Source organism: Aptenodytes patagonicus, chromosome 3 (assembly GCF_965638725.1).
Source record: "Aptenodytes patagonicus chromosome 3, bAptPat1.pri.cur, whole genome shotgun sequence".
Classification (NCBI taxonomy): Eukaryota; Metazoa; Chordata; class Aves; order Sphenisciformes; family Spheniscidae; genus Aptenodytes; species Aptenodytes patagonicus.
Window position 1 is genome coordinate 71,818,407 of NC_134951.1, and position 19,319 is coordinate 71,837,725.

At 39.6% G+C, this 19,319-nt stretch overlaps 1 protein-coding gene across 6 annotated transcripts in view; it reads right to left on the reverse strand.

Moving 5' to 3' along the window:
• ARID1B (AT-rich interaction domain 1B) overlaps positions 1-19,319 on the reverse strand; it is a 339,132-nt gene that overhangs the window by 230,844 nt on the left and 88,969 nt on the right. For all 6 annotated transcript variants that reach the window (XM_076333801.1, XM_076333797.1, XM_076333800.1 and 3 more), the window contains exon 4: positions 2,904-3,014. In XM_076333801.1, the coding sequence (XP_076189916.1) occupies positions 2,904-3,014 (111 nt within the window). The remainder of the gene's footprint in view (positions 1-2,903; positions 3,015-19,319) is intronic.

The window sequence follows — 19,319 nt, forward strand, 5'->3', positions numbered from 1 at the left end:
TGTGGCCCCAACAAAAGTGCTCGCAGCACTACTCTGTGCAACTTTTCATTTGGGCTCTCAGTGACTCCACATGGTCAGAGACCCACAGGTCAAACCCTCCAGATATCAGAGCAGTTAGGAGAAGGAAAGCAAGCATTGTATAGAATCTGACCGGCCATTAGAAGTAGCTAATAAAGCCATATTTTGTTTGTAGCCATTTGTTACCAACCCACATTACAAATTTGTCCGCTTTGAACTTTATGGGAACATTCATGCCAGGACTTTTATATACAATGTGTGAAGGAAACGGAACAACTATTGAGCTGTTTAGCTGTGCTTACTGTGACACAAACCTGGTGAAAAAACTCCCCCAAAGGACGACACAAGCCAGCATTCAGTGCTGCAGAAAGTGGCCAGCTCCTCTTCAAATCCATCAAAGGGAAACTCTTTTTTCAAAGCCACATCAGAGAACACCATTCACCATTTAGTCTTACATCTCTTTTGTTGTTTTTAGACACTTGTATAAGCTCGCTGTGTAGCTGCTGTGATTTTACACAATGCCCTTAAGAAATAAAAAGATAACGGGCAAATTGTATAAATACCAGAATACCATGAAACAAAACATAACCAAATTTTATTAAAAGCGTAACACCACTGCTATCATTTCAAGCTTCACTGTACAAAGACAACTGACTACCCTCAAGAACAGCATTATCTTGAAAACAAGCTTAAGAAGCCATATTTAGCATCCCAAAATGACACTATAACTAGGAATATGAAACAAGGGATAGTGATCATGGGTTTTCATAAGCAGTCCAAAACTGAATACAGAACACTCTTGGCTCCAGGGAAAGAAAACCCACAAAACCAAACATGTTTATACGGTCAAGCCATCCATACCCCAAATAGAGTTATATTAAAGCATTTATCATGTTCACCATACTTTGAAGGTATGGATTGCTCCTAATTTCTAAGACATTTTCCTTGGAAGTAAGATGATGGGGAGTTTGCTCACACTACCAGAAAAAGCACCGTCACCACATACAATGGGTTGCACTTGTTTTTAATTTTTAAAAACCAAACAAAAAGCCAACCAAACAAAAAAACCAAACACAAAAACCCCCAGACCAAAACCAAAACAAAATACAAAATTATAATATCTTCCATTCCCCTCCATATCCAAACAGCAGGGTTTTTGAGTATATGAAGTGTGCTCTGGTTTTGTATCAAAGTTTTTCAGTAATCAAGTGTCTCAATAACAGCATTTGTAACCAACTTCGAGTTTAAGCTATGTGGCCAAAATGGTTAACATTCACTGTTAATACTACCAGCTTACTCATACCTAGAATAATAATGAGTTACTAAATATACCAAACACTCAGGGACACAGATAATACCCAATACTCTGCTTAGATATCATGATGATGGAGGTAGGACAGAGCATGGATTAAAAGTAGGACAATTGTTTAAGAAAAACCACAGGCAAATTAGTAAAACATTAGTTGATAAATAACTTTACTTCTCTCTACCCTAATAAACACTGTTCACGAAAAACTGGGAGGTAAAAAATCCCTTTTAATTTCACTGCTTTTTAAAGAAGGTAGTTGTTGCCAAAACAGTTCAATGTGCACAGTAGCTACTATTTTTAAGGTAATCGCCAGCATTCATTTTTGAGACCTGTTCAGAGAAATTAGTCTTTTAAAAAAAGGTTTCCTGAAAAACTCAAATTAATACTAGTTCAAAGCAAATGGGTATCTCTTCTCACACCAGTTTCCATAGCTTCTCCTGAGACATGCATCTCTCAAACGTCATGTAAAGAATTTGTGGCATATATACTCTCCTAGGTGCCAAAGATACAACTTTAAAATGCTACAAAGATGTTTATCGGCCTATTTTTAGGGGTTGACAATAGTGCCATGTGCCAGCGGTAAAATATACAATAAACTACCAGATTTCACACATACATTTGGTGTCTTGATAGGGTAAACTCTTCAGAGGGATCCCTCTGCTAACTGGAAATGAATACGTACCCAGTGAACTGCAGGAAATACCCTATATGTTTACATTACATTACTCCAAGCTAGAGGTCACATAGTTTATAAACAGTTTTCATCATTTATAACATATTCTAGTTGGTTTAAACTCATGCTGTTTTACTACCAACAAACAAGAAAATCCCCAAACCAAAAGGGGCACACAGAGACAAGGCTAAGGAGTACTTTCTCCATTACAGTGAAATAAGAACTTCAAAAATGCAAGTAGCTGCTGTGTCTTTGCAAAGTATATTAATTTGCACAGTTTTTCCTACACCAGAATGCATAGAGCTCAGAAAACTAAGACATTTTAGTCAAAAATAATGTCCTAACCAAAAGATCAACCTAGCCCAAGTATCACTATCATTCCCACTTTTACACTTATGTAGTAATAGACAGCAGCAGAATTAACATGTCACACTCATTACTGATGCTTGGGGTTTGGAGCAAATAACTCCTGGCAGCAGTATTCTAAACCAGAATCTACTGAAATCCTTCGAAAAGGGCACAGAAAAACGCCTCTTTCTCACCAGATTGTTTTGTGCAAGTAGGGAATTCCTAAAGCTTAAAAAAAACAAACAAACAAAACACCACCAACAAAAAAACCCACAAAACAAAAAAACCCCAATCCATTTCCTCTATGCAAATACACACGTGCACAAGCACAAAACATGGACGTGCATAAATAGTGGTATTTGGAACCAGAACAAGCCTAAGCTAAGTCCACTCATACAAGCTGTCTGTTCCCACCATATTTTTAAAAACGGTTTGTGATCAACCTTGTTCAATACTTCTTCTTTCAATATTTCTCATCCGCTCATCCTAGATGCAATGAAATCCTACGTAAAGTGATTTCATTTTAAAATACTGAAACAAACATTAGTTTCTTACTGGTAAGCTTGATGGTCTTTCTTGCTGGATTAGATTCAAGTCTTCATGGTTAGGCTTTCCAGGGGCCATCGGGGGTTGAGATCTGGTTCCATAGCCTTCCTGAGACATGTCCTGCAATAACAGTTGTAACAGAATTATTAACCTGACTCAGTAATTACAATTAAATCCGCATTGCTGAAGGGTGAAAATACAACAGTTGAGTGCTGATGGGTTTTTTGATCAGAAGTTTTTACTAGTTATACCTTCTTGATGGAAGTATCAAGCCCAAATAGGTACTTCTGTGACCTGCGCTGTTTGTAAAGAAATCCAAGGAGCAGAGCGACATGCCGACAAGCAGCAGGGAATCTGACTACTGGAACATGGGGAAACACAAAACCAAACCTGCTAAATAAAGGACCCCCTTTTACTGTAAAAGAGTAGCAAGCACAAAGTGGTCAAAACATTGACCTACTTTGAGATGTATTCTCAAGCCTTTTGACAAAGTACTGAGCCAGGTGGAAGACTGACTTGAAAGTAAGATTGTAATCACACCGGGTACTCAGACTGCCCTAACAACCCTGGATTTACCATCACTACTATGGTACAACTTTCAAACACTGACTATCAGGTCGTAGCACACAACGCAGTCGCTGCATCTGCTGGAGGCATGTTGCATCCGATGTGTTAGAAAGAAAGCATATTTGATCAAGAGTAGCTCCAAAGATTGTACCAGCAACCTGGAGATTTTTCTCCCTATGCAAGCCCAAGCAGTCTTAGGTAATGGCCCAACACAACACCCACCACACAGGGGCAGGGGGAGCAACGAAACAACCTCCCCCTTGCCACCCCCCATCCCACAATACGGGCTTTATACTTCACACGCATAGATACTTGCCCATTGCAAAGCCTTAGATTCAGGCTTCATTTTAGCTACTACAGCAGCTTCTACACTAACTTCTTCACGGAAAACAACAGAAAGTGCAATACCGACTTCAGCAAGTGTAACTGGCAGGGAAAGCTGGAGAACCAGTTCCCGACTGCTAGAAAAGATATCTCACCTTAAAGGTTTTTCTTTGTTGTTTTTAAATGGTTTAATTCTCCTCTCCCCCTCCCGAGTTTATTACCAGTTCAATTTGCTTCAGCCACCCTCACACCTTCAGTTTTGACACATACCTGAAAGCACGCACGCGCTCCTGGCACGAAGGGGCAGGGGAAGCTGTCCTCTGCCCCACCCCACCACAGCCTGAACATCACCTTGTTGCTACTTACAAAGGGCTGTTCTGACAGCCGAGTGTCCGTATCAATGGAGTTACTGCTCAAGCACAGACTCGGCGAGGCAGCTGGCTTGCAGAGCAGGAAAGCTTTCTGTCTTCAGCGTGTGGAAAGACAGCAACAGTGTTTTTAGCCCTGCTCCTGAGAGAGGGAAATTTGTTAACAACCACACTGTTCCGTGCGGTTTAGCCCCTTCCATCGCTTTGGACTCTCCTGAATTATTTTAAGGGATGGAGAAAATTCAACAGGGCTAATAAAACAAACCCCAGCAAACCTGATACGATGTAAACCCAGCAATAAACGATCCTATCCCTAAGCCTGTGCCAAGTAAAATCAAGAAACACTTAAAAGGCCAGCACTTCAATGTGGTTACCAGCAGAGGGTAACAATTAGGCTTAAGGGTGACAAAGGCTGATGGCTGAATGATTATTATCCCCTGTGACCCCCCGCGCTCCCCCCCGCCCAGATTTCCACTTGTCACACAGCTCTCCTGCTGCGCACACCAGCAGGTTTCTGTGGATTAACAGGGAGGTTTAAAACCAACAAATGGCACAAGGCCTCCATTCAGCAGCCTTCACCCCAGTACAAAGGAGTAGAAAGGTGCAGGACAGCTTCACAATAGGCAAACAAATGAGCAAACCTCTGCTTTCCTTTTTATTTAAAAACGCGCGCGCGCACACACACACACTCACACACATGCACGCTAGGGGTTGTCACTGCATAGGCCTCTGTAATAAACCCAGCAACCCCAGACTTCCAACTTCCAGTTCAGCGTTCGACTCTCTTCTTCCTAATTCTTAAAAAAATACACCAAATAAGAACCACTTGTTAAAACAACAACAACAAAAAACCACCCAGGAATACCAAGAGTGGTGAAAAAGGATAAATGGAATATTCAATTTAGGAGACGTCATTTTAGAAACACAATTGTTCCTTTTTCCAAACAGACACTACAGGATTTTGCTGAGAAGCAAAACATGTTTTATATTTTGAAAAATCAAGAGCCGTTAATTCCTTACAAAGTACATAGTTTTTCCCACGTTTGCTAGATTTTAACCTCGCTTCCTTCTGAAATTTCCAGGGGGACCGGAGGGTGAGTGGGAAGAGAGAGCACACTCTCTCATGAGAAATACTGCATGTTGAATGGAATTTACTTTTACCTGGGTATTTGAAGACTATCTATGAAATGTCTTTCCACACACTGAAGAGCACATAAAAAAACCTGGACATGACACCCTTTGCCTTTTTAAATACACCATTTTCATAGTGCTTTCCCTTCTGACTGTGGAAAATTCAAATCTTTTGCTCAATTCTAGATGAGGTTTGGAAACAAATACTGCAGACATCTGTGTTTGTTATGATGCAGATACCTGTGCACTCCAAACGGGACTGAGATCACATACTCTTTCTTATCTTCTTCGTAAAGCCATTTAGATACTTGGATCACTCTAAACTTGGAAAGTGGCTCTTGAGAAGTGAAGAATCAGTTTGCTCTCAGTAAGTTGCAGGCATGGGAATCTCCCAGATGAAATATGCATGGGGCTGTGTGTATAATTTTATGTGTTTATACATATGCATTGTCCAATAAAAACAGTCCATTTATATACTAAACATAATGACAATTAAATAATAGCATATTTCACTAAGAGGTCGGCTTCATAACCAAAATAGCACTTAGTATCACTTTCACTGAAAAACAGATGGAGAAAATCCTTTCTTCAGTTCTGCATTAGGAAATTTTGTTAACATACAGTATATTACACAATAGATACAAGAGATTTTGAGAGATAAATAAGAAATAAGGACAGAAGTATTAGGGTAAGTTGTCTGTCACTGAAGAAATGCACGGAATTGGCAATTCTCAGTTTCAGTTTGGAAAGGTCATTTTTCTTTCTAGCATCTAGGAATGGATTTATTGGGGACTGAACAGAGGGAACGTAAGGGGAAGAGGAACATGTCACCACGTGTTGTGCTACAGTCATGGCTGAAGAGTCCCCCATTGATATCGGGGCTCAATCTTCTCCTGGGATCCCTGATTTTTTTTATTTTGACTCCCAATATTTTATCCATCAGTGACATTGGCTTTCAAAGCAAAGCTTATGATTTTTTATGAATCACAGAAAATCCTTCCTCCCATAGAAGAGGAGCATGTGTGTAAGAGAGAAATCCAGGCTTTCATAAACAGAAGGCTACAAGTTTCCACTCAGAACTTCCCAACTTGGCACAAACCCAATCATATCATAGCTGTTATAGCACAAACTGTCAACAAAGTTGTAAAATAACTAAAAGCAGGGTTTCCCCCATCAGATTTTAGAAAAGGCACTGGGACAAATAATCTGCAAGTCATAAACATATACTCAAATTAGCTGAAGTTTAGACTGTTTTCACGAAACATTTATACTGTGAAGCAGGTAGACAAAAAAAAAAAAAGAAAAGGACTATGCCTACATATACACAGCCTAAGACCTATGTATTGGATAAGCTGTTCAGATATCAATCCATATACAATTATTGTGTTTGGGTAATAACAGTAACAACCACCACCAATTGCTTATCATCCACAGAGCCAGGACAAGTTATTTACCTCCTGTTCATGTACACTTTTAGCTTGCCCTGCAAATTGTGGTATATTGAGCTCAAGTTTGAGGAGTAAGGGAAGAAACGGGATATTTTATTCCCTCTTATTCTCTGTTACTGTATTCATCTTACAGACTTTTAAAGTGTCTAATTCTGGTGTGGGATTTCACTAACACAGAGGTTTTGAACAACCAGCTGAGTCAGCGTACCAGCCTGCAAGAAAGTCAAAGGCCCCTTGTTCCTGCCTGCTCCAATTCTTGCAGTTGGACACACACCCCCTTAGTTTGTGTTGGGTCTTTATTAGACCACTTCGTGAAACGGTGCAACTTAAAACTTGCCAGAAAAATAACCCTTTTCCCCTTAGCTTTATCATGGATTACTGAGCAGAGCTGGCCTTGGGAAGGGTTGGGTGAGCGGAATAGAAGAAGGAAACTTCCCTCCTTTGGTGCAACCAGCCACGAGCCCGGCTCCACCAGCCACCAAACTGCAGGCCAAGTCAACTGCACTGCGACCATTTTGGAGTAGGCCATAGATAGACAACCTTTTCCGTTTTGATGTGCAATGCTAATTAGTGTCATGCTTTCACTCTCTAGCTGGACCTAGTTTTAAACAAGCAAGTCTGTCCACATTTACATGTTCTCTGCAATCCTGAATGAATATAGTGCTGATAATGCTTGAAACCATGCAGATGAAATGCACATTTGTTGTAAGCTCTACCGAAGAAGATAAGATCTAATTATTAAATAGTTTAAATTATTTTAAATGGAAAATGAAAACATAGTGAAAACATTAATGTTTGGGGGAAACCACATTTAAAGAAGGGCTGGGTGAGAAACATTATTCAGGCTTCATCCACTTCTACTGCAGCAAATTTCAGAGGGATCACATGACCACCCAGGAAGATAAGTACCGTGATGGTTAAATAGAAGGAAAATAACTTATGGAAAATAATATACTAGACCTCAATTTGAAAAACTCATTAAAAACTATTTTAGCTCATGTTCTTGATTCAGTTGGTTGATCCTTAGAACACTTCAAGTGTGAGAGCAGTGAATTCTACAGCAATATGACAACAGCAAAATTGAAAACAAATGTTAATTTTTTTTTTCCCAGACCACTTGAGAATGGAAGTCGGGACCCAGTGCAGCAGCCAAGAGGAGCATACAGCCCTACAAGACAAGATTATTTTACTCATCTCTGAAGGGATACTATGGAACAGAAAGAAGGCAAGTGAAATGTTAGGATCTCTAGAAGGACATTCCTTGTTATCATTTAGCCAAGTATCTGGTTGTTCTGTGTAGGTAAATACGTAGCAACTCATTTCCCCTCTTTCCACCTTCTGCAGTAAAAAGCTACAATAAAAAAAAAAATTACTTACCAGAATGGTGACATATCCCTATACAGCCAACTTCTAGCCCAACCTTAATACCTAACAGGTCACCTCCCAAGTTGTATGCTCTCTGGCAGCACAAAACTGACAACAAAGGACAGCCAACCTGTTAGAGGAATATTGTAGGTAAGGCTGCACTCAGAAAAAAAATTTATGCCCAGGGGCACAGGCAACACTGAGTCTTATGCAAGCGGCCAGCAGAATGCAGCCCTGTGTGGAATGATCCACTAAAGACAAAAGAACAAAGAGGTTTGCTTGAATCCTGGGCAGATGGTCTGCAGAGGTCCTGCAGGATGTAGATGGACTCCTGCAGAAGATCCTGGGTCAAGAAGAAATGCATATATATGTCTTGAATTTTATGAATCAGAAATGGAAAGAACAAAACAAACAAAAAACCTAAAGCCCTGAAGAAAAGGAAATTGGTATCTTGCAGCTGGAGAGCATTGCGCACAAACCAGCAAGCAAGTCTTACTGCACAGAGGGAACAGGTGATTGCAGGAAAAAAATTGTTTGGTAGGTCCCAGCACCTATTACGTCAACAAAAAAGAAGAGAGTGCTAACCACCGGAGGTGGATTACCAGTGCAGTCTGGTAATCCCCTTCAACATGCTAGTCTGTGTTTACGTGATGAAGTGAATAAACCCTGCTTATAACCAGAATATGTAAATAACTTCAGGCCAACCCCCTACCACCACCATGGAAACCTGAATGGAGACAAGGAAAGCACCTGTCCTGAAGTACAGCAAGCAACAGGCTGGCGTCTACCTCAACATGCTGACGCTATTTTTTGACTGTTTGTTGACTGTTGCTTCAGTGGGGCTGGCAAGCAGTGACTGCTCTTCTTTCAGGTGGTTATCGTTTCCCCGCAGTCAAGCCAGGGCAGGATTGTGCCCTCAGAAACAAAGATGATACTTTGCCTTACCAAGTTAATTTCGGTCTTCATCTTCATTACAGGTACTAGAGGGAGTCAAGAGCTTCAGAGAAGTGCCAAAGCAAAATAGTCCTTTCCTTTTCCAAAAGGAGATAATTCATCCAGAAATCATATCTAACTCCTCAGAGAAAAATTCTACCATGTACCTGGAGAAATTTGGAAAACCTGCCAGTTTGGATGCCTCAGGTGTAGACCAGTCATTGTCAGTAAGATACCTCATCATCTTCTTCAATGTTATTAATACCTTCTCTTCCAAGATATCTGTAGTTTCATTCGAAAACTTAGTATTTCCTAGATCTCTTTTTTAAGCTAATTTAAAAAAAAAAAAAAAAAAATCTGTAATGGGAACACCATTTTCTCCCTTCAGGATCACAATTATCACTGAATAACAACTAAGTTAAATCTTAAGACATTGGAGGGGTAAGGAAAAAAAATATACTCTGCGTAGGCAGCAGCTGATGCAAAAGATAGTTAACTTAGGTAAGCAAATATATTATTAAGGCTCAGTCCATCAAAACTCTCAGGAATTTATTAGAAACTCAGACTACCTAACTATGGAAGGTTTTCCCCTGCAGTGAAAGCATTTTAAACACAAATACAGTCAAAAAGAAGCCCCCCATATCTTACAGGAAGAACATTGTTTGTTTGGACAGCATAGCTTCTAGTCACGTAACAGGTAATCTGAGCCAACTAACAAGAGAGAAGGGTCTCTCTTCCTAAAGGCTCTAGTGCATTTTCACATGTGTCTCGTCTATATGGCCTCCAGGAGCCACGTTAAGCAAGATGCAGGATGAAATCATTCTCAGAAACCCTTATCTTGCTATTCTCTTTCTGCCACTATTGCATTCCATGGATCATAGAGCATATCAATAGTGGATTTCATCAGAAACAAGACATTTCTTCTAGTTTTCTTCTCTCATACTTCTAACATGCCACATGAAAAAAATAGGCAAGTTTGATGTTCATATTAAAATGTGACTGTTGCACATTGCACAGCCTGATAAACTGCTGTCCGTTCTTCATTTACAGGCAAAAAAAGGTAGTTTTTTTTGTTCTACGGATGTAAAGTTCCACTGTGAATGAAGAGATGAGAGAGAACCTGAAGAGGTAATCTGAGAAACATAACTTGGAAATAAGGGGTAAAACAAGTGTTTTCTTTCCATTAATTTTCCCATGTTTATAGAGCTTTTTGGACTTTTCCTAAAAAACCCTACAAGGCCGGACAGTCCAACCACACTTTCATTTTCTACACCCACTCCTTCCTCTCCCTGCCCATCCTTTCAATGACAAAGCTATATTAAAAAAAAAAAAAAAAAGAGGGAGAGAGAGAGAAAGAAAGAGAGCCCTGGCAGTTTTTACACATCCTATTCTTTATAGTCACTTGGGACAGACTACCACGTTAATGTGATGACTTACAGATTTTGTGCCAGCCAGCGTCCTGCCCTGCCAAACTAGTCCTTCCTAAAACTCCGGGAGGAACGCATCTCTTCAGCAAACCCCAGACGCGAAGCTGGGCTGAGAAACAGCTCTGTACCCCGCAGAAAGAGCTAAACCCGACAAAACGCAGGAGAGGGACAGGATTTAAAACCTGCCATTTCTTTCAATTCGGTTGCTGCAGAAACGGGGAGGCTGGGGGGCTCCGTGCCCCAGAGGGCAGCAGCCTGCCCCAGACTGCCTGCTGCCGCCGAGGAAGCTCTCCCAAGCATACGGCTTGCTGGCAGAAATGAGGTCAGAGCACTGCCCGCAGCTTACAGCAGAGCTGAAAGCCTGAAGCCAGCTTACAGAATAAAGAGAAAAGCTGCACCGAGAGCAGCTGCTACCTCTAGGCTAATCGAGCTAGGTACCCAAGGAGGAGACTTCCTCACTTGGGACCAGGAAACATTTCTTCAGCATTTTCTTAAGGGCACAGCTGAACTGTGCTTCGAGATAAAAGCCAGGACTTCATCTGAAGGCTCATGAAAACCCGCAAATCTGTGAGGAAGGGTTGCAAGCAACACCCAAAACATCACGGAGGTTGCATTAAAAAAACCCAGAATGGTGAGGTCTGTTTTGTGTGTTTGTTTCCTCCCCCTTCCCCCTCAAATATAAAGCTGTATTACGTTACAGACAACATTTATATCACAGTCCAGGGACACCTGTTAACTTATTCCCTAATACTCCACCATGGAGGTCTCTTAAAGGAAATGATTGAAATGAGGTTTACCTACTATTTTATCAACAGCAGAATCATAGGAGAAGGAATTGAAGTTCAGATGCAAAGAAGTCTGTAATAATTTTGGTAAAGAAGGTTTTCTCAGCTGGGCTCTACTGTTTTGGTTAACTTAATTTTTCAGTATGTGAGAGGGTTAGCATGTTACATTCGGGGCTACTGGACGTAGAAAATTAGCTGCATTACTGTCCTCTCTTTCTTTGCAGCCTGTGAAGACACAGAGTATCTGCGCAACAATCTTTAAATCCAGCCACCATGTGGAAAAATATCTTAGTCCAAGGAGTGGAAAGACGACAATAATTTACAGACGGAAGCACCCAGCAGCAGAAGCAATTCAATGGACTGCACAATACAACAGTTTAAACCAACAGCAGCAAATGATTTCTTTAATCTTTGAGGTAGAAAATTCTTCACCACCATCACCACAACTGTGATTTTTCTGAAAGAAAGTATTCCCAACTAGGCTGGTGGTGGGAGTGGTGGGAGGAGGGGGGGTGGGGGTGGAGAACAAGTGAAACAAGTGATGAAAACTTAAAACTCTGAGACCAAACCACTGACTACTCTTTAATACAACAATGAAAAAACAGTGACTTTCATTAAAAGTTGGTAAAGGACTGCTAGGTAATAAAGCAGCAATAAACCTCTCCTTTTTTGTGAGGGTGAAGGAGCACGATCTTTATCAATTCTTTAGGCAGACACCCAAAACCTAAACATATACATCTACTTATTTGATTTTCTACCTAAAAACATGTATGTGGAAAATACCTAAGATGGGTACTTGGCAATCAGGGAGAAGCACGAGGAAGACATGAAGACAGAGGCTGTGCTCTTGCAGAGCTTGATTTATTGAGGGACAGCTCACCAAGACCAACCATTGTTCTCATCTCTCCCACAACAAAAACACCAAGCAGTTTTGTCAACATGTAAAGGTAAACTTGTTTTTTAAGTGGTATCTTATTTACTTTGATTTGCTGTTTCATTCTTTGTGGTCCATATCTGATTGCAACAACTAAAAGACCCCGTAAGATTTCAGCTGCACGCTCCAAAATCTATTCTAAATGCTACTACAGTAGGAGAGAAATGCAGTAAAAGGAAAATACTAGAAAGGATAACGAATACATATAAAATATATGCTGACCTATATTCAGATAATACATTGTCTTAACAACAAAATCCCAATTCAAAATACGGAAAATAAAACTAAATATATATACACTGAACATCTTCAATTATTAAAGAAAATATGGGCAGCCAAAAAAAATAGCTGTAAATTTTATGCCAGGAAATATTAACAAACTTATTTTCCCTACCTCTGAGGAAAATAATGTGTGTTAATTTAAGGGCCATAAGAGAATACTGCTGCATTGCAACTGGCCATGAGGTGTAATTTACAAGACCACTAAAATTTGGAATATATACTGTTCATACAGGACTAAAAAAAACCCAGAAAACAAACAAAAAAACTACCACTCAGATTTATTAGTACTTTCCAGACTTTACAACATTATCACTTCATTCATAGTACTGTACTATTTGCATTTTAAATTTTTTCTTAAAACAGTATTTGTGCATTTATATTCTAAAACATTTGTGTAGACAACTTCGTCTATGAACAGCTATCAGATTAATGGATCATAAAGTAAAAGGCTATTACATGATCAGGTATTCTTTGATAAACTCACTATTCTGTTTAACTTTGCTAAATTTCAAAGGTACGGATAAAATTATTTCTGGGATATTAATTTTGCTCTCAGAGTAACATTAAAAGAAAATCATCATTGAGTAATAAGGAGAGTGGTAAGGGGAGCAACAATAGTTATGATCACTAATCTCCTAAAACAAAATAGTTTTTATCAGCCTGCATTCCAATAGTTTTACTATCAAGTTAATTAATAGACTCCTACGCTAATATCTAAATGCCAAGCAATTAATGGCACTGAACTATAAATGGCTTCGTCTTTGCTCTTGTAGAGTTATTTTATAAAGCAAATGCAATTCTATCACTTCACTGATTTAATGCAGGCTTTGTGAGGTTAATATTCCCAAGCAATTGCAAAATAAAGAACCGCTTTAATTAACCTTCTGTGATTTAAATACTGAGAGAAATCAGAATTTAGAAACTTTAAATACCACCATCATAACAACAACAATAATACTACTTTGTGGATCAAAGCCAAAGCACTGATTTGAGAACTTTGAGAAATACATTTGAACACATGTATCTTACTGTATTTCTAAACTCATTAAAAAGACTTTTCTCTAAGCATAACATACTAAATCCATGATAGATTTTACATAGTTTTTCTAGTTCAGATGAAAAATGTTTCCTTTTAGGATTATATACTCATAAATACTGAAGTTTTTAGTTCGAAAAAATGATTCAGCATCCCCACCTTTTGCACTGGAATGCTTTGCAGAGATTTTTGTTACAGACGTGGGACATTGCTCGCTGAATCTACAAACTGATTGCACATACGTAACTGACCACTTAAAAATAAAGGAGCAAAATAGGACTTCCCTCTTTCCCCCAAACTAAATTGTCTCTTTCCAGTTTAGCTGAAAGGAGGCTCTTAATGCCAGAGTTTCTTTATGATGTTGTATGCTAACTTCATTTTAGTACATGAAAAATCTCACAGGGACTCGGGCCTTTCTGCATTGCTCATCTTACAAGCACAAGAGCTGCAATATGTCTACTAGGTTTAGAATGATACAAAAACAGGGGATAAAAATTAAAAACCAGCAGGGTGCAGGTGGTCATGAACATTCCTGCCAAACAGGTTTGCAGCGTGCTCTGACCCATCTCCTCTGACTATCCGGCCAGATACCATCAAACCCTCAGCAGCAGCAGATGCCTGAAGAGGTGCACTTGCTGCTTTCTCAGGAGAAGAAAGCCGACCTTCAAAATTCCTCCTTCAAGCTGCAAACGGAAGAGCCTGCTTTCGGCAGAAAACCATTAATAGATGAACACAGCAGAAGAACATACAGACTGGGAAAATGTTTAACTACAATGAGGGAACTTTAAACTGAAGGTGCCATACAACTGTTCAGACAACACAGAGGCAAACAAATACCTTCACTGACAGCCCTTTGGAAGATTATAAAACAGAAGCATAAATGAAGTTTGCTACATTTTATACATAAACAGTAGTACCACGCTGCAAGATAAAATACTTCTCCTTTCCCAGTAACATCACTTAAGAAACCCATGTTACTACAAAGACAGATACGTTTAAGGGGTAATTATACGTGCTAACTTTAAAGGCTTCAGACCTAATAGACTGGAGTTGATTTTTATTTGGCTAAATCTATCACCATGTCTGTAAACGCTCGCTTTAAAATAACAGGGCTGAGAAAGTCTTCTCAAAATCTGAATGCAGTTTTTTGGGGTTGGTCAATATGCCTTCAGCAAAAGTAAGTCTGCACTGCTGTGAGTGCTGCTCTGTGCTATGCCCTCAATTTTGTGTTCGTGCTCAGGTGTGAGTTTACAGACAATTATCCTTGCTTTTTCTGCCTGACTCTATTCCTGCTAGCTACTTGGCTCTGGAAGATCATTCTCCAAGTCTGACAAGCTAGCACCTATTATAATCTTATAAATACAGACATAAATCACTGAGGGGAAAAAGAGAAAGGCTTGACACGTTTCCTGGAATGATACAAGCAATGCTGAGCAAACAGAGCATTCCCCAAATGGACAATAATCAACTATTCCCACTACTGGGAGAAGATGTAGCACAACAGGAGTCACAGTTTCACTGAACTCCTGAGCTGAGTAACTAGCCTCTGCCACAGAGATAAATAGCCATATGCTTAACACTTATTGGCTATTATAGCAGCATCATGATTATGAAATAAGACTTTATAAAAGCAGAAATCTAACTAGCAAAGACTTCGATCAGTTAAGCGTTCATTGAACTTCATTTCAACCTCATTTGCCCTTCCTGAAAACATCATGTGCTTAAGAAAGGCTCAAAAAGGATAAATTAGTTTTACGCACAAGATCAGTACAGTTCCTAACTATTTCAACAGTTTGTTTTTAAATCACTTCAGTGCTCAGCAAGGTACGGTGACAACTGCCTTTCAGAGGTGCTGGTCACTGGTGGCTTGTCTAGAAGCCAGGATTTAAGTTGTGGTGTGTGAGTTTGGAAGTCAGTTGCTGAAAGCCTGCCCCCCTTTCCTCCTTCCCCCAAGTCCAGCCAAGCTTTATCACAGATGCAAAAAGTCAAGGTTGCACTCTGCCTTTTGATATCTATCTGACCTCTCTGAAGTAGGTTGGCAACAAAAGGTTCAGCATACCAGAACGGATGCCTTCATAAAAAGTTATACTGTTGGTTTTCCTTGTCTCTAATTCCAGGTCCCGCAGAAAGGAGGCTGGAAAAGCTGGCAGAAGGACGTGTATCTGTATGAGACTTTTCACCTAGACATTTTGTTGTCAGGCATTTCTCTGCTCACTACGTACAAGCAGCCCTGCTTTCTAAAAGCCAACCAACAAGCACCCATCGAAGCAAAAGTTCTCAGCTCCATGAATTTGGGGCTGAATGGTTTGAAGGAATCACTTCTCCCTTCTACCTCTTTACCCTGGAAAAAAACTAACTGCTTCTAAGCTGAAAACAAGCCCAGCATTTCAAGACAGTGTGAATATACACTGGGCACTAGGCACCTCTGTTGCTGAGACAACGGAAGCCATGAACGATTTATGGTACACAACAAGTAGTCGTGTCAGCCACTGCTGATGATGGCAGGCAACAATCTTTTCTGAATATTAAATTTGATTATGAGTTCTCATTTAACTGTAATAGCCAACTTCCACAAAGAATGCTTTCCTATATGCCTGGCAGCAAATGTCAGATTAACATACGAGCTGCTTCTTTCCCAGATTTCCTGTGGTTCATAACACAACAAATATTAAGTGCAACCACTCATCTAGTGGTAGATGATTACAGACACAAGAGTTAAAAGGACAGAAGGACAAACAATTTTTATTACAACTTTAAGCCATGGGCAGCTATATGTTACTTGCAAGGCCCCATATATTCTAGAACAAGTTTAAATTAAATTCTGCAGGAGTTAAGACTAAACTACGGTACAGTCGACCGCTAATTCTCTGCCAGTTTCTAGTAACTTAAAAGTGAAGATTTTATTAAAAAGATTTAATTGCATTGAGGTATAAAACTTAAATTTGAACTCATTGAGGATTGTCTGTATTACTTACTAATGAATTTGGTATTTGCATGTAACACAACTATTCCTAACTTACAACAACAGTATTTCTGTACAGTGTTACACCCCGAAACAGCTTGACAATGTTAATTAACATGCTGCTTATTACACTGTTAAAAGAACTTTAGCAGTTCACATTGAATTTAAAAATAATACTTCATCCTCACTGTACCAAAATCACTTTAATAATTTGAAGCATTTTGCCGCAATACAATTTGTTCTGTTTTCATGACAGTCATACAGCTTGGACATGAAAACAGATTAATTAGTTTCACATTTTGTTCACATTTTCAAAGACTGTTTCAAATCGGGTAATGTTTTATCTGTCCTACCTTGCACTGACTCAATGCTAGAAACAGATGCCTGCACAAGAACATTCTCATCATCTTCTCAGGCTTGCAACTGAGACTAGTTCAAACAAACCACTGTCACCAGTTCAGGAACAAACCTGAAATTTATGGCCTCCATTGATCCCAGTTTGGGGAACTGGAGAGAAGCCGCAGCCCCTTGCAGGAACGTAAGTGGTCCCCAGCCCTCTGCCAGGAGAGACCCACCGAGGCACCACCAGAGCTGCCCCCCACCTCATCACACATGCTGCCTTCCTGCTTTGGATGGTTTTCTACCTGGGACTACTGAAACGGTTCACAAATTCCTACTGGCCTGAACTGCATTCATCCCCCTGGCCCACTCTCAGGAAAAAAAAAAAACCACTAGTTATTCTACTCTTTATTTGTCCTATGACAATTTGGGTTGAAAAAAATCTCATCGTGATCCATAGGTCTTATTAGTAGGTAAGGTATTATACTGGGGGGGAAAACAAGGTTTTGGCCAGCTTTTAGAACATTTTAATAAAACCTGTCAGTGAGGGAGTCTTGTTTGTTTGCTTGTTTATAAAAACATGTTCTCCTTTTAAATAAAAAGACTGAAGACTGAGCCTGAACTACTTGACTGTTCCTTTAAGCCATTTAAAAGAAATGATGGTAACCACACAGGAATGGTGTAGAAACACACAGACAGAGCCTCTTCGTGCACACTGCTATCCAGAAGGACCAATGGCCCCAGAAAAGTGCACACGTATGCCCACCTCAAGGACCTGCCACACTTTTTTCCCCTTTTAATCTCATGCCTGCACGTGAGAAAAGGGATCAGTATAATCCCACTCTATTCTGGAAACTTGCAAGCAGAAAGCTTCCAGGAACACTTAAAACAAAAGATGACTTCAGGGTAACAGTAGCAGGTGTAGAATAAAACAACTGTTTTTGTTTAACTAAGAGTAAGACCATAATTATTTTGCAGATCCATTTCATCTGTCAAAAAGTGATATGGTCCCAACTCATAAAATAACACATTAAACCTCAAAGGCACGATCCTCTCTCGATACATATGAACACATGCTACATAAACCAAGAAAATATATAAACATGGCTGTTTAAAAGCCAGTTGGAAAGCATATTAACCCAAAATATACATCACACTATCTTAACAAAATAATGTTTAATGATGACAGTTTAAGTTTGCAATTACATGACATTCTTGAGCAAAATATCACTTCTACTTATGGCAAAAGATTTAAAACTGCAAAAACAACTGAAGCATTTATTCATTTATATGCCATTTCAAGATGAAAAACCCTGCCAAGGGCAACACTATAGTAGTGTAGCACATCTTTCTCTTTCCTTTTAAAGAGCAGTAAAGGTAAAAAGAAGTTTAAAAAAAAAAAAGGCGATATCTACATCTACTGGCAATATCTAATGATCAATGAATCTGCTACTGCAATAAATTTGCTTAAAACAAAGCTCTTCCTTTAATAGTTTTTACACAGCAGGCTCCTAATATGAAGAGGGGATGAGTGATGCTGGCTTACAATATGGCTCTATAGTAAACTATGCCAGTATTACTATCAAATCACCTCCTATGAAACTCCCTTTCTGCCCATCATGCAATCAATTTAACAAAGATCTAAACAACTTACAGTTCAAACATTCAAATAAATCCCACCCTCCTACTTCCCCTCTACGCTTATTAGAAGAATGGAAAGTCACAAGTCACTGGAACAGTCCCAGAAATTCTTTTATCAGTTTACTTTTATTGACAAGATTGCGTATTGAATTCAAGTGAGTCAAGGAAAAGGAGCAATGGCTTCACACTTCCACAATATGTGAGAAATGAAGACGAGTACCAATGCCAAGGCAGAACACTAGGAGTTACACCTGACTGCAGAAACTCGCTCACATTATGTCTAAAAGAGCAAAAATAAAACATTATCCATAAGAAATTTCATATCCGTTTTCTCTCCGTAATCGAATACTCAGTACATCACACTACAGGGTTTTACGTAAAAGGAAACCAGTGGCAAGAAAAAGTCCATCACCCATCCAGAACAAACACTACTTTCAGCTTGATAATCTCCAAAACAAGTAGATTGACATAAATCTACATGGGATATAAAGAAAATACAGTAGGGAAAAGAAGGCAAATCACTGACAAGCCCCCTTTCTCCAATCTGGTGTCTCTTTTCTCCATCCTGAAGTAAAACCAGTTCAGTCACACTCACATCACAAAGGCAGCAATCGGGGAGATGGCTTATTTACCCTAAAACATAACATGAAACTTCTTCCCCTCACAGCTGCTCCCGTTACAAGTAAGTTCAGCTTCCAGTCCACCAGGCATAGAATAGCCTGTAAACTCTTTGGGGCAAAGACCACCTTTTTGTTATGTACTTGGAGAATGACCAGAATAATAACGTCCTGATCCACAGCTGGGGCTACCATGAACTACTTCAGTATTATTAGAGTGATTTTCTCCTGCTTCATGACCCAATCGTGCTCTCCAGGAAAAACAC